The 12,508-nt window shown below is 34.5% G+C and overlaps 1 protein-coding gene across 2 annotated transcripts in view; it reads right to left on the minus strand.

Moving 5' to 3' along the window:
• Window positions 1-501: 501 nt before the first annotated feature.
• PURG (purine rich element binding protein G) overlaps window positions 502-12,508 on the minus strand; it is a 40,309-nt gene continuing 28,302 nt past the window's right edge. The window contains exon 3 of one of the 2 annotated variants that reach the window (XM_033230353.1): window positions 502-895. In XM_033230353.1, coding sequence (XP_033086244.1) covers window positions 860-895 — 36 coding nt within the window. In that variant the 3' untranslated portion in view covers window positions 502-859. Of the gene's footprint in view, window positions 896-2,684; window positions 3,580-12,508 lie in introns of those variants that run through there. The other variant, XM_033230344.1, reaches the window with a different exon arrangement.

Here is a 12,508-nt window from a genome sequence, read left to right on the forward strand (position 1 = left end):
TTGCAAGGATTGCTCAAGCCTAGGACTTTCAGACCAGGCTGGGCAATATAGGGAGATGCTGTCTCTACAAAAAGTAAAAAATTAGCCAGGCATAGTGTCATGTGCCTGTGCTCCCAGCTATTTGGGAGGTTGAGGTAGGAGGATTGCTTGAGTCTGGGAGGTTGAGGCTGCAGTGAGCTGTGATCCTGCCAGTGCACTATAGCCTGTCTAAAAAAAAAAAAAAAAAGCAGATTTTCCTACTGGAAAGAGAATGTGCTGACCAGATGACATAGGTATTCTAGTCTGTCTAGCATTTGATTTCTTTCCTTTAAAAAAATGTCTTTTATAAATTATAATACAAGCTTATCATGAAATAACATTCAAAAAGTATAAAAGCAAACTTCAAAGTTCACTTCTTATGCACATCTTCTTTCCAATCCACTCCCTGGGTGTACCACTTTATTTTTTGTTGTAAGTTAATTGGTTTCTCCATTGAATATCTGATATTCAAGATGTTTTCTTTATGACCTTGTTTAAAAGGAATCTCTTGTGAATTCACTCAGAATGAACTAACAAAAACTGAGTTTCTTTTTTTTCTTTTTCTTTTTTACTTCTTCCTTTATCAGTCTTCTTAGCTACAAAAAAACCCTGAACTTCCAAATACACAAAACTGAGGGCCAGCCTTTTTATTCAGTCCTTTTGATCTTCACGTGCCAGTGTTCTGTTAAGTCTTTTATGATGGGAGACTTGCTTCACGAAAAGTGTAAGACGAGACCAATTTGGCAGACTATGTGTAGCGCTGAGTTCACTGCATTTCATGATTTATTCGGTCCTATGAACTACCACTCTCTTATTTTGTGTGTATTGTATTACTTTTTAGTTATTTTCCAAGAGTCTTTTCACCTCCCTTGAATCCCTGCCAAGGATAAAGGATAAAGTAGGAGTTAAGAAAGATAACTTTAGTCCTGGTGTAAGTCAGTATGCACCTAGTTCAACAGTTTTTTAAAAAGATCTCATGAAGACAAATCTGAAATGATGTAGACTGCAGATTGGCTTTTTATTATTATTGGCCATTTTCAAACTCAAAGCAATTTCTGACGAGAAAAATTACTTCCCTAATACAAGTACTGTTATGCTTTTAGTGTACATGGAATTTATTATAAAAGAGTTTCCTTACTGGAAAGAGAACATTTAGGTCTGTTTTTGAAAATGCTTTCCCATAAGGATTTAGGGAAAACACCTTGAGCATAAGATCTCTAAGGGAAAATTACTGTTTTAGGAACAGAAAAGACAACTTACCAAAATAATGCTAATAATGCTATAAAAATAGATATAATTATGTAATTTTAAAATGGTTTCACTTAGAGAGGGACTACATTATTTTTATAGAGGAACCAAACTTACAAAGTATATTCATGTTATTTAAGGCTAAGATTTTAAAAAATTTCGCTACTACCAATGAAAGCTGAGAAGCATTTTTCAGGATAATCTTTTTGATGGGACAAACAATGATGAAAATTAATACAGAAATCTGGTTGACTGTGGGTGTACAATTAAAGATATTTTCATGTAGATTAAACAGATTTTTCTTCCAAAAGAAAATGTGGAATTACTTTGTAGCACATTTATTATTTACCAGTTTTCATAAAATGGAATACAGTTAAGGTAGTCACAAAAATATATTGTAGAAATATCTTTGGTAAGAGGCTGTGATTTAGTAAATATTGCATTTATTTCAGATAGTCACAGAAGTAAGCTTAGGTTCACACTGGCACTATTCTCTAAACTTCATTTTCTGATGTTAGAAGTTAGACACAATTTAATAGCTATTTAAGGCAAAAATTACTGGGCCTGAAACTCTTTATATAATAAAGAACCATAGTAGTATGGGAATATCATTTCAGTCATCACACCTGCTAGATTATTAGACCAATAGGTTTGATCATCTTCTATTTAAGGTCAATGATTGTTGCTCAAGGAGCTTTAATACATTTGTTTCCATTTTTTCTTTTCAAATTTTAACATTACCCATGAGTTAGGCAAAGTACCAAGGTCGGAATGCAAATTCACATAGTGCCTTTATATTGAGTTTATCTCTGGCTTGGGAGAAACAGCCCTCTGCCCTCATGAAGATATTGGCAGAGTCACTTGGCCTTCTGTTATGATTTAATAGAGATGCAGAAGCTAAAAATCCAATAAAACCATTACCATGAGTTTATCTATTATGACATTCTGGCATATGATGTCAGTTTGTCCTGGAAAATTCAAAATTATTTTTTTGTCACTATTTTCATATATGGGGAGTGAACTTTTAATATCAGCATATAGAAATGGCCTTTTCAATGTCATTTGAGTTGCAATAAAGGTTTTGAAGGCATACTTGCTTTCATGCAAATGTTATCTCCTGGCTCAACCAGGTGCTAAAACCTTATTAATAAATTACAAAATAGATAAAGGCACTGTAATAGACTGGATTGGCACATTTTTGATCTTCTCAACTTACTCATTTCCAGTTCTGATAGGTCTAGTTTCTATAGATCCTACCTAAATATGATTTTGGAAGCCAGACAAACTGCATTTAAATTTATAAAGATACCATGAATTGGGGGGCACAAATGATATAATGAAATAAACACAAAATCAACTTCTGGGGTCCAACAGAGCTGAGATGCTTTCTGTAAAATAATTAAGAATCCAAACTAATCACACATATAAACAAGTTTATTAGATTGTCAGTGATATTTTGAGACAAATTCAAGTTATTTTATTTTACTTCATATAAACAGAGGAAGGGAGGAAAGTTTTAAACTTCAAGCTTTGTTCAGCATGTGTGCAGTTAGCATCCACAAAAGCACCATTGGGTATGGGAGAATTAGCACCACAGAATTTTAGGACCTAACTGTTAACATGCATCACTGAAAAACTTGGAACATAAAAACTGAAGTAGTACGTGGTATGGTCTATTATAAACAATACAAGGCAATTTATGATTTGTTTTCATACAGTACAATACAATCACAATAAATGAAAACCTTTTAAGAACAATACGGGACAAAAACCACCTTGTACCCTGTTAACACTAAAGCAGTTACAGATTTTAAAAAATGTTTCTGGTAAGAGGCAGTGGGTTGAAATTATCCCTCCCCCCTCAATTTTTAAATTCAGAGTTATATAGTTACATGATCTCTTAAGAAAGTATTTTCAGATCAATACGTCTCTCTATCTCAAGGCTGACAAATGGTGGTTTGAAAATGGAAAGGCTTGATGAATTAAAAAAAACAAAACCCAAAAACTAGATAGAGTCGAAAAGTACTTCAATGTGGTGGAAATTATTCCACATAAGATCAGTTTGGAAATGATGCCAGTGGTGTTGATACTTGTCTTCCCTTCCGTGGAGGAATGTCAAGTACTGAGGCCTTGCATTCATGATGAACTTCAGTTCATTTCTTTCACCGAATGCCTTTATTCTGAGGTGTAACATAAGAGATTTATTCCTTATTCCTCAACTGTTTTTGTAGTATCATGGGGCTGTTCCTTATGCTTGATTTGACAACAGTGAAAAAGGTTGATATTCTCTCTGGATTTGGGGTAATTTGTGAGCTAAAGAAAAAATATTAATTTGAATTTAGCAAACATGAAGTTTTCAAGGGAGTTCCACTATTTTCACAGTACAAACCCATAATTAAACTCGTTGAAAACCTTTCTGTTAGAAAGCATGTAACAAACCCTCAATTTTTAGTTGTGTCTAGGCCAATTTTGGCATATTTGAAGCTACTGCATAAGAAATGTGTAATAAGGATTGATAGATACAGGTATATTCAGATCTCAATGCATTGATGCCACGGAAAATATAATTTTACTCACCAAGAGAAGAATATACCTTGAAGCATCTATGCAGACACATGAATCAATCATGTATCTGCCCAACTTCTAATTCTGGAATAGTGATAACAGGGTCATTTAGGAAAAAGTACTCAATTACAGTACGGCAGCAATTTTATGTTGTATATATTTAACAGCAAAACATTTTTGAAAATAGAAATCAGTACTATATGGTAAGTTTACAATTCACCATTTCTATATTTGTAATACATGCGTTTATTTGTTTTCCAAGTTTTAAAAAATCCCACTAGGACCAACATCTTTCAGAACAACAATCTAACATTAAACAAAACTTCCTAAGGAAAATATTTAGCATCACAGAGAGTTGAGAAACGTCTGTTACTCAGCATCACAAAATACTCAGTAGGTCTACATTGAAGATTGTTCATGCCATGACATTAACACACCTTTGGGTTAATATATCCTATTTTTAAAAGAAAACAAAGAACCAAACCAAAACAACTGACATGAATTTGTGTTTGGTCTCTCCCCTTCACAAAGACAGACCTCTGATAAACTTGACTCCTTTCTATATCATGTAATGATCAGACTGTCTATGAAACTGCATGTACAGTTAGCAAAACATTTAAAATTAGAGATGGAAAAATGGCCACCACAGAGAACGACTTAAAGATAAGGAAACTTATAGAAAAATGTGTTTTTGTAAAAGTGTACTGCCCCTCAAGCAAAAAAGAAAGTGGAGTTCGTCCACTTTGAAATATTTTTCTGTTGAAAACATTTCTTGGATAAAAGCCTATCCTTATGAATGTCAGAAAGATGTTAAGGTTTAACTTGAGAGGGTTGAACCCTTTTGAAAAAATTCTCCTATGCTTTTTCTGCTGAACTAAATTCCTTGTATAAATCAAGTACTAATTTTCTGAAGAGGAAACAGCTATACACAGCAGCACATTCATGTTGATGATTTAAATTTGATAGTTCACCAGGTGTGGCTGACTTGAGCAAAAAAGAAACAAACAGATGTTTTAATGTTTTAGAATTACACTAAAAAATCTCAACTAAAACAAAATTGAATTATAATGGACCGGTTTAATGATTGCCTTTACATTTGATCAACATTTCAAGACAAGGTAGTACCAATTAAAAGTAAGATTTAAAAACAAAAACTGTCCAAAAATTGTTCAATGAAAAACTCTTCAAATTTTACATTTTAAAATCTCAAATGATTGTAGACTAACTTAGACTAACAGTCTTATTATCACATGTACTTTCGTTATTCTTGAGTTTTATGTCTGTATTGTTCATTGGTTATATCGTTAACAATTTTTCTGTTAAGTTACAATAGTTTGAATTAACACATTATACTATAAGAGGCTTTAGAAAAACATGTAACTAGGATAAATTTATAAAAGGATAAAGAATAACTTAAGGGATTTTTGACATATTCTATACAGACGAATAGCTACTTCAAGGTAATAAAGTGCCTTCTTTTTCAGGTAATTAATTTATCATTAAAATATTTTAAGGCTTTATAAGAAACTCAATGCTATCAGAAGTTTGATAGTATATGGAATTATGTTATTAATTAGCATTCTTTTATAGCTTTTATTTCATGTAATCTTCAATCCATAAGATATTAATAAGTTTTAATAATTAGCAGCTTAAAATTACAAATTTGAATTGTCAATTCTGAATTCATTTTGTGGGAAAAAAATTTCTAAATGCTGTGATAGACTCACGTTGCTTGTGAACAATAAATTTATGATGTAATATACAGCAACCAATGCCCCTCAGAAAATTCAACAGAATTTTTAATCCCATGGCAAACAAAGCCATCATTTTATTCATTCATTCATATATCCTGCTATCTTTACATTTAAAATGATCATGCAGGCCTAAACAAAAAAGGCCAGAGAAAACCTAAGGTAAATTTTTCAGGTACAGGCACAATGAATATTTTTTATTGCAACAGCTTATGCATAATCTATATTGGTGCCAAAATCTAAAGTTAAGCATTTATATTTATTTTTATTTTGCTTCTACTACCCATGGGTGCATGACAGTAAAATACTGGTAACCTAATAGAATGTACGTGTATGTGTATATATATATATAAAATAGCTTATATATATGTTATACCGATAATAATACAGAATTCTGATTCTTCCAAGTCTTGTCATTTCTCTTTAGGGGATATGGGTGTGTTTTAAGCACTTCTGTGTACTTTAGTTGCCTTGGCAGCTCCAGAGTTTAGATAAATTATGACTATATGGACATCAACTACTCAATTATTTATGACCAATGAAAACTAATTAAAATGTTAGAATATTCTTTTCCAGGAATTCAGTTATTTTTATCAGAAAATTACTAAAATCAAGCACAAGATTAAGTGGTCTTGATACTTAAAATATTCTTCTGGTTACCACTGGATTAATTTAAAATGGTTCTTAAGTTAAAGGTTTTGAAGTTGTTAGGATAGAGGAGGAAAGCTAAAACTCATTGCAAAGAATGGTTGAAGTTAAACATTTCATGTAATTACAAAAACAGGAATTACCAGTAGGAAAAAAGTGCTAGTCTTAAAATTGGGTTTGGTTTTGACTCTAAAGCCTAGTAAGAATAATTACTGGGAATTAGAAAAAAATCAAATTGGCATTAACCTTTATAATTGCACATTCCTTTACCAAAGTGCCACAAGTTGCCAAATGTTTTTCTAAAATGCACAATGCTACTTTTCAAAATCTAAATACATATACAGTTTTACTTTTTCATACCAGTATAGTACAGATTCATACATTTAGCACAAATATAACCAAGAAGATGATACTTTCTAGAAACATATAGTCTTTGTTTTTTGTTTTAAACAACTGTTAAGAGCCTTTGTGATTATGAGGATTCAAATCCAAGTACTATATAGTTAAAGCATTACCATACAACCTGAAAATATCATGACAGTTTGTTTAGGCAAATTTTAGTAATACTCTGCCATGCAATGCACATAAGTCACATGTGTTTTCCTTTAAAATAAAAAAAAAACCACACTGGTTTAATTACCCTGTTTTTATCTACTTGTCTACATATACATCTTGTCTTCAATCACTGAACTGACAATATATGTAACAATCAAGTTTTGAAAACAGTATTAAACACTGAAGTTTCTAGCCTTAACTGGTTATTCCTATAAAGTCCAGCACAAATGTCTGATGCATGGGTTATTAATTTTCATGCTTCTATTTCTTTACTCTAAATAGAAACACTAAATGGAAATGTTCAGAGATAATATAATGACAAAAGGAAAGTAGAGAACAAAGCACCAACATGTGGAACAAGCAAAATAACAGGCAACTGTGTGGAGGTTCTCCGTATTACCGAATTTGGCAAATCAGGGATGACAATAAAAAATGAAGATCTCTTACTCATGTAATAATCATATTGATATACATTTGCAAATAAATGGAATACACAGAAAGTTAAATTTTGAATATTTTTGTTGTTTCTGAGTGTGATAAAACTAGAGTTGCCTCATTATAAATTAAGATTCTCCCCCACCCCAAAATTCTACTGTTCAGAGGAGAGACAGAATGTAAGATTATGATTCTCTGTGACAGATGACCTGGGCTCTGCTATGCCACAGGCTAAACTCTGTGGTGTAGTGCCCCATTTAACTAGGGTGAAAGCTGGTAAGAACATAAAAGTACTAAAGTTAAAATTAGGATTAGTTCATAGTCAAAGAACATTAAATAACTGTCTAAATGGGTCCCTTCCTTAAGCATCTGAATCTTAGGTATAAGAATGACTATATAAAAGCATCTTAAAGACATGGTCCATTCTATAAATTCATCTTTTGAGGGTGTACAATGGGATATAAATTGGCATCCTCATCTTCTGAGAGAATTAACAAACTTTAAAAACATAACTAAAATCAGAAAAGATCAGGCATAATAAATCACTGATAGCTCCCCCAAACCCAACATACTGGTAGGTTAATCACAGGACAGATATTCATCTTATTTAACAAACCTTCCTACAGTTTCTGAGTATTAGAATATAATCCATTGTTTGTGAATAATAGTCTTGGATAGTTCAGCATTTAAATATTGGAGAAATACTTCTGATAAACATTGAAATACAGAAACTCTTAATAGAAGCTGTGGATTTATAGAAACTTCACAGTATGTGTGATATTCCAACTATATTTAGCTCACATAATACCCAAAATAATATAACATTCCACAGTTTATCTTGTTAATACACACAGGTATTTTCTCAACTTTGTAAAAGCTAGGCAACTGTATTTACCTAAAATAGCTTTTCCCTGGTAGTGGTCCTATAGTGTTGACATAAATAATGAACATACTTATGAGAATCATTTCCACCCTATAATTTAATGTTGTTTTCTTTTATTCAGCTGCTTTGTAGCTCTTTCCATTTCCAAAATGCTTCACAACGAATTATAACAGTTATTTCTCACTGTATCCCAATGAACAAGGCCAAGTTAATACATTGCTTGTGCAGTGGTTCAGGTGCACAGGTTGATAATGATCCTATGTAACTTCTCTGCTCTCTGGGCAGTTATCTAGCATTGTCCATGTTGTGAGAACCTATACTGTATGCTCTTTGGGGCCAAAGACTGGACCTTGTTGTCTGCTATATTATCCAGACCCAGAGAAACTGTTAGCTCACACCACAGGCAAAATAAATATCTATTGATTTAAAGAATGAATGAGAAATGAGAGTGAGAAAACAGAAACAAAGAACTTCACTGTAACACTCTCCTTCCCCCAACCCCCACAAAAAGCTGTGCTGGTTCACTTTGGCTTCACCCATACAATGGGGTGGGTAGTATTACTTGTCTTAAGGAATAGGGTATTACTCACTCTTGAAATGGTACTCTTGAATTGGGTAGTATTACTCTTGAATAGGGTAGTATTACTCACTCCTGAATCGTTATGGCAAAAACCATATGATATGTTTTCCAGAGTACCAATGACACAATTGACTATTACTACAACTACTTCTAAAACTCTGAATTACTCATCTTTACCTTTGCCAAGCATTTAAATTAAAAGTTGTGCATCTGGTAGACTATTCTTTTCTTAAGCTAATTCAGGCATAATGAATCAAGGAAATAATCCTCAGAGCCGCAATCATTAGCATGAATATGGAGAATATCAGAGGGAATGAAAAGACAGTTACACACATACACAAAGTGGATCTGGGGACTACTGGTTCTTCATTGTTTTGGAAATTAGGGCAGGAAAGCTAAGACCTGTAAAAAGATAAGAATTATATTGAACTATTGAATACTGAGAGATAAGACTTGATGATGTTGAAAGTCTCTTCTAGCTCTAAAATTCTATATTATGCTAACTAGTTCTTCCTCTGATAAGATGGGAATCTGTACAGTATTCAAAATAGATTTTCTTTTTTTTTTTTTTAAAAAAAAGGATAGTTGAATCCAAAAAGTTTGATGTTTTGGAACACTTGAACAACTGTATTAAACATTTTCTTTAAACCACCATTACTCCTTTTGCAAAGATACCATGTAAAATATTTTATTTTATTTTTATTTTTCTTGAGACAGGGTCTTTGTCTGAAGCTCAGGCTGGGGTGCAATGGCGTGATCTTGGCCCACTGCAACCTCTGCCTTCTGGGTTCAAATGATTCTCCTGGCTCAGCCTCCCAAGTAGCTGGGATTACAGGCACCCGCCACCACGCCTGGCTAATTTTTGTATTTTTAGTAGAGACGGTGTTTCACCATGTTGGCCAGGCTGCTCTTGAACTCTTGATCTCAGGTGATCCACTTGCCTCGGCCTCCCAAAGTGCTAGGATTACAGGCGTAAGCCACTGCGCCCGGCCAAGATCTCTTTTACCTTTTTAACATTAAATGGATAGCACTGTTCATATTCAAACGGGAACAAAGACCATATCCTCATTTTTTCATCTGGAAACAAACATTATCAGCAGTTAATTAAAATTAATTACTACAAACAAAACGATAATGAACTGTTTAGAGACTTCAATTCATACTTTTGAGCGATTGCTCAAAAGCACTTATCAATCTTGAGAAGATATATCCTTGAGGCTTAGTATGACAGCACTGTGAGTTGCCCTTCTGGGTTAAATTATACCAACAAGATTCTCTTGGTAATTCAAATGTAACTGTTTTTGTATGAGAAATGAGACTTAGGCCAAATTCTACACTAAAGTAGGTCATGTTAAAGGGAAGATTCATTTAAGTATTTTTGGAATTATCAGAATGAAATATGAAGATGGTAAAACAACTTAGGAACCTGAAGAAAAAAGTAAGTATGACAGGGGAAAAGGAAAGCACAGGTATTTCAGTGGGAGGTGAAAGAAATGAGAAAAGCGAATGAGAAGTATTTCAACAACGGGAATAATCTGAAACTTTATCAGTGTTCTCTCAGTAATCAGGCTACATTTCTTATTTCTTTTGCGTAGCATTATTTTTCTTTTCCCATTGAAGTGATATAAGCATTATAGTACTATATGGCTACTTTTTTTTCTGGCTGAATAATTGTATAAATATAGAAAACTGGCTGGGCACAGTGCCTCACATCTGTCATCCCAGCACTTTGGGAGGCCACAGTGGGCAGATCATTGACGTCAGGAGTTTGAGACCAGCCTGGCCAACATGGCAAAACCCCATCTGTGCTAAAAATACAAAAATTAGCCAGGCATGGTGGTGCCCACTTGTAATCACAGCTACTTGGGAGGCTGAGGCAAGAGAATCACCTGAACCTCGGAGGTGGAGGTTGCAATGAACTAAGATTGCCCCACTGCACTCCAGCCTGGGTGACAGAGCAAGACGCCATCTCAAAAAAAAAAAAGCCATATTAACTTTTTGTAAAAGTAAGAAAATGGCTGTTGGTATGTGACAATGTTTTGGGATCCCTTTGTACTCTTGCAGCTCCTTGTTTCAGTCTTGAAGGTGAAGATGGTAAGAATGGGGGTGGACTAGCCAAAGGCCAGCTCAATCCTTTCCTTTATTGTGTCGAAATTCAGCCACTTTTTTGGTAACTATAGAATTTTCTTGAAAAAGACAATAAGCAGAAAGTAAAAATTCACCCTTTAGATTTGTTGGTATACAATTTACTATGGCTCCCCAGAATCACAGCATAATCTTTGCTTAAATGTACTGCCACTCCCCAGAATCTCAGTGAATCTTTGCATAACATGACAAACAATTTAAGTAGGACTTTCAGAAGAACAAAAATGCAATCTGGATGCTGCTCTTACTATATCTACTCTTGTTTCATTTATATAATATTTGCTTGGAATTACAGATCAAAATGAGTTTCTAATAATAAAACTGAGTTCATTAGGTCTAAATTACATAATTTTAAGAGGGCATAAAACCTCCTGAAGCATCATCATATTGATAAACAAGTAAAGCATTCTTTCCAGCATGTTTTGATAATGGAGATACTATAAGAAGAATATCCTTGGCTGGGCACAGTGGCTCACGCAGGTAATCCCAGCACTTCTTTGGAAGCCCGAGGTGGGTGGATCACTTGAGGTCAGGAGTTGGAGACCAGCCTGGCTAACATGGTGAAACCCCATCTCTACTAAAAATACAGAAATTAGCTGGGCGTGGTGGCAGGTGCCAGCTACTAGGGAGGCTGAGGCAAGAGAATTGCTTGAACCTGGGAGGCGGAGGTTGCAGTTACAGTGAGCCAAGATTGTGCCACTGCACTCCAGACTGGCCAACAGAGCAAGACTCTGTCTCAAAAAAAAAAAAAAAAGAATATCCTTAAATGGGATTATTTTTCACAACTAGTTTCTGAAGTCAAAGCAGAACTATAAAGCGACGGAAACAGTAATAGTTTTATGGCTGTTACAATTGCTGATGTGAATTCAGGTTCCGTTTTTAGTAATTCAGTCTTTCAAAAGAGTAGCTCTTGATGCATATAACGCTAATTAAGGTGGGAAAGTTGTTCAGATGTTAGAAGTACTGTCACTTAATATTAATATAAGAGGGTATTTTCTCCCCCTGCATTCTTACTACAGGTTTGCTACCATGATTTTAATAGTAGTTACGTGTCAATCAAGATATTCAGTGACGATCTGCTTATTTCTTGCCTGTTTTAAAAAAGTATCATCAGCAATAAAAGAAACACTCTACTGACGGACTCAAAAACATGGACAGTCTCAAAATTATTATGTTGAGTGAAATAAACCAAACAGAGAAAAATACATGCAGACCAGGCATGGTGGCTCATGCCCGTAATCCTAGCACTTTGAGAGGCCGAGATGGGCAGATCACCTGAGCTCAGGAGTTTGAGACCAGCCTGGGCAACATAATGAAACCTCATCTCTACAAAAAGTACAAAAGTTAGCTGGGTGTGGTGGCATATGCCTGTAGTCCCAGCTACTTGGGAGGCTGAGGGATGAGAATTGCTTAAACCTGGGGGGTAGAGGTTGCAGCGAGCTGAGATCGTGCCATTGCACCCCAGCCTGGGTGAGAGTGATCCTGTCACCAAAACAAAACGAAACAAAAAAAAAAGAAAAGAAAAATACATGCAATTAACAGGGGATTCCAGAATAGACAAAACTAACCTGTGGTGACAGAAATCTGATCAGTGGTTGCTTTTGGAAGTCAGGGTCGGGGGAGTGTTGACCAGGGAGGGGTACATGGGAACTTTCTAGGGTGACAGAAATGTGTCTTCAA

The sequence above is a fragment of the Trachypithecus francoisi genome, unplaced genomic scaffold, assembly GCF_009764315.1.
Source record: "Trachypithecus francoisi isolate TF-2019V2 unplaced genomic scaffold, Tfra_2.0 Contig01440, whole genome shotgun sequence".
In the NCBI taxonomy this organism is placed as follows: Eukaryota; Metazoa; Chordata; class Mammalia; order Primates; family Cercopithecidae; genus Trachypithecus; species Trachypithecus francoisi.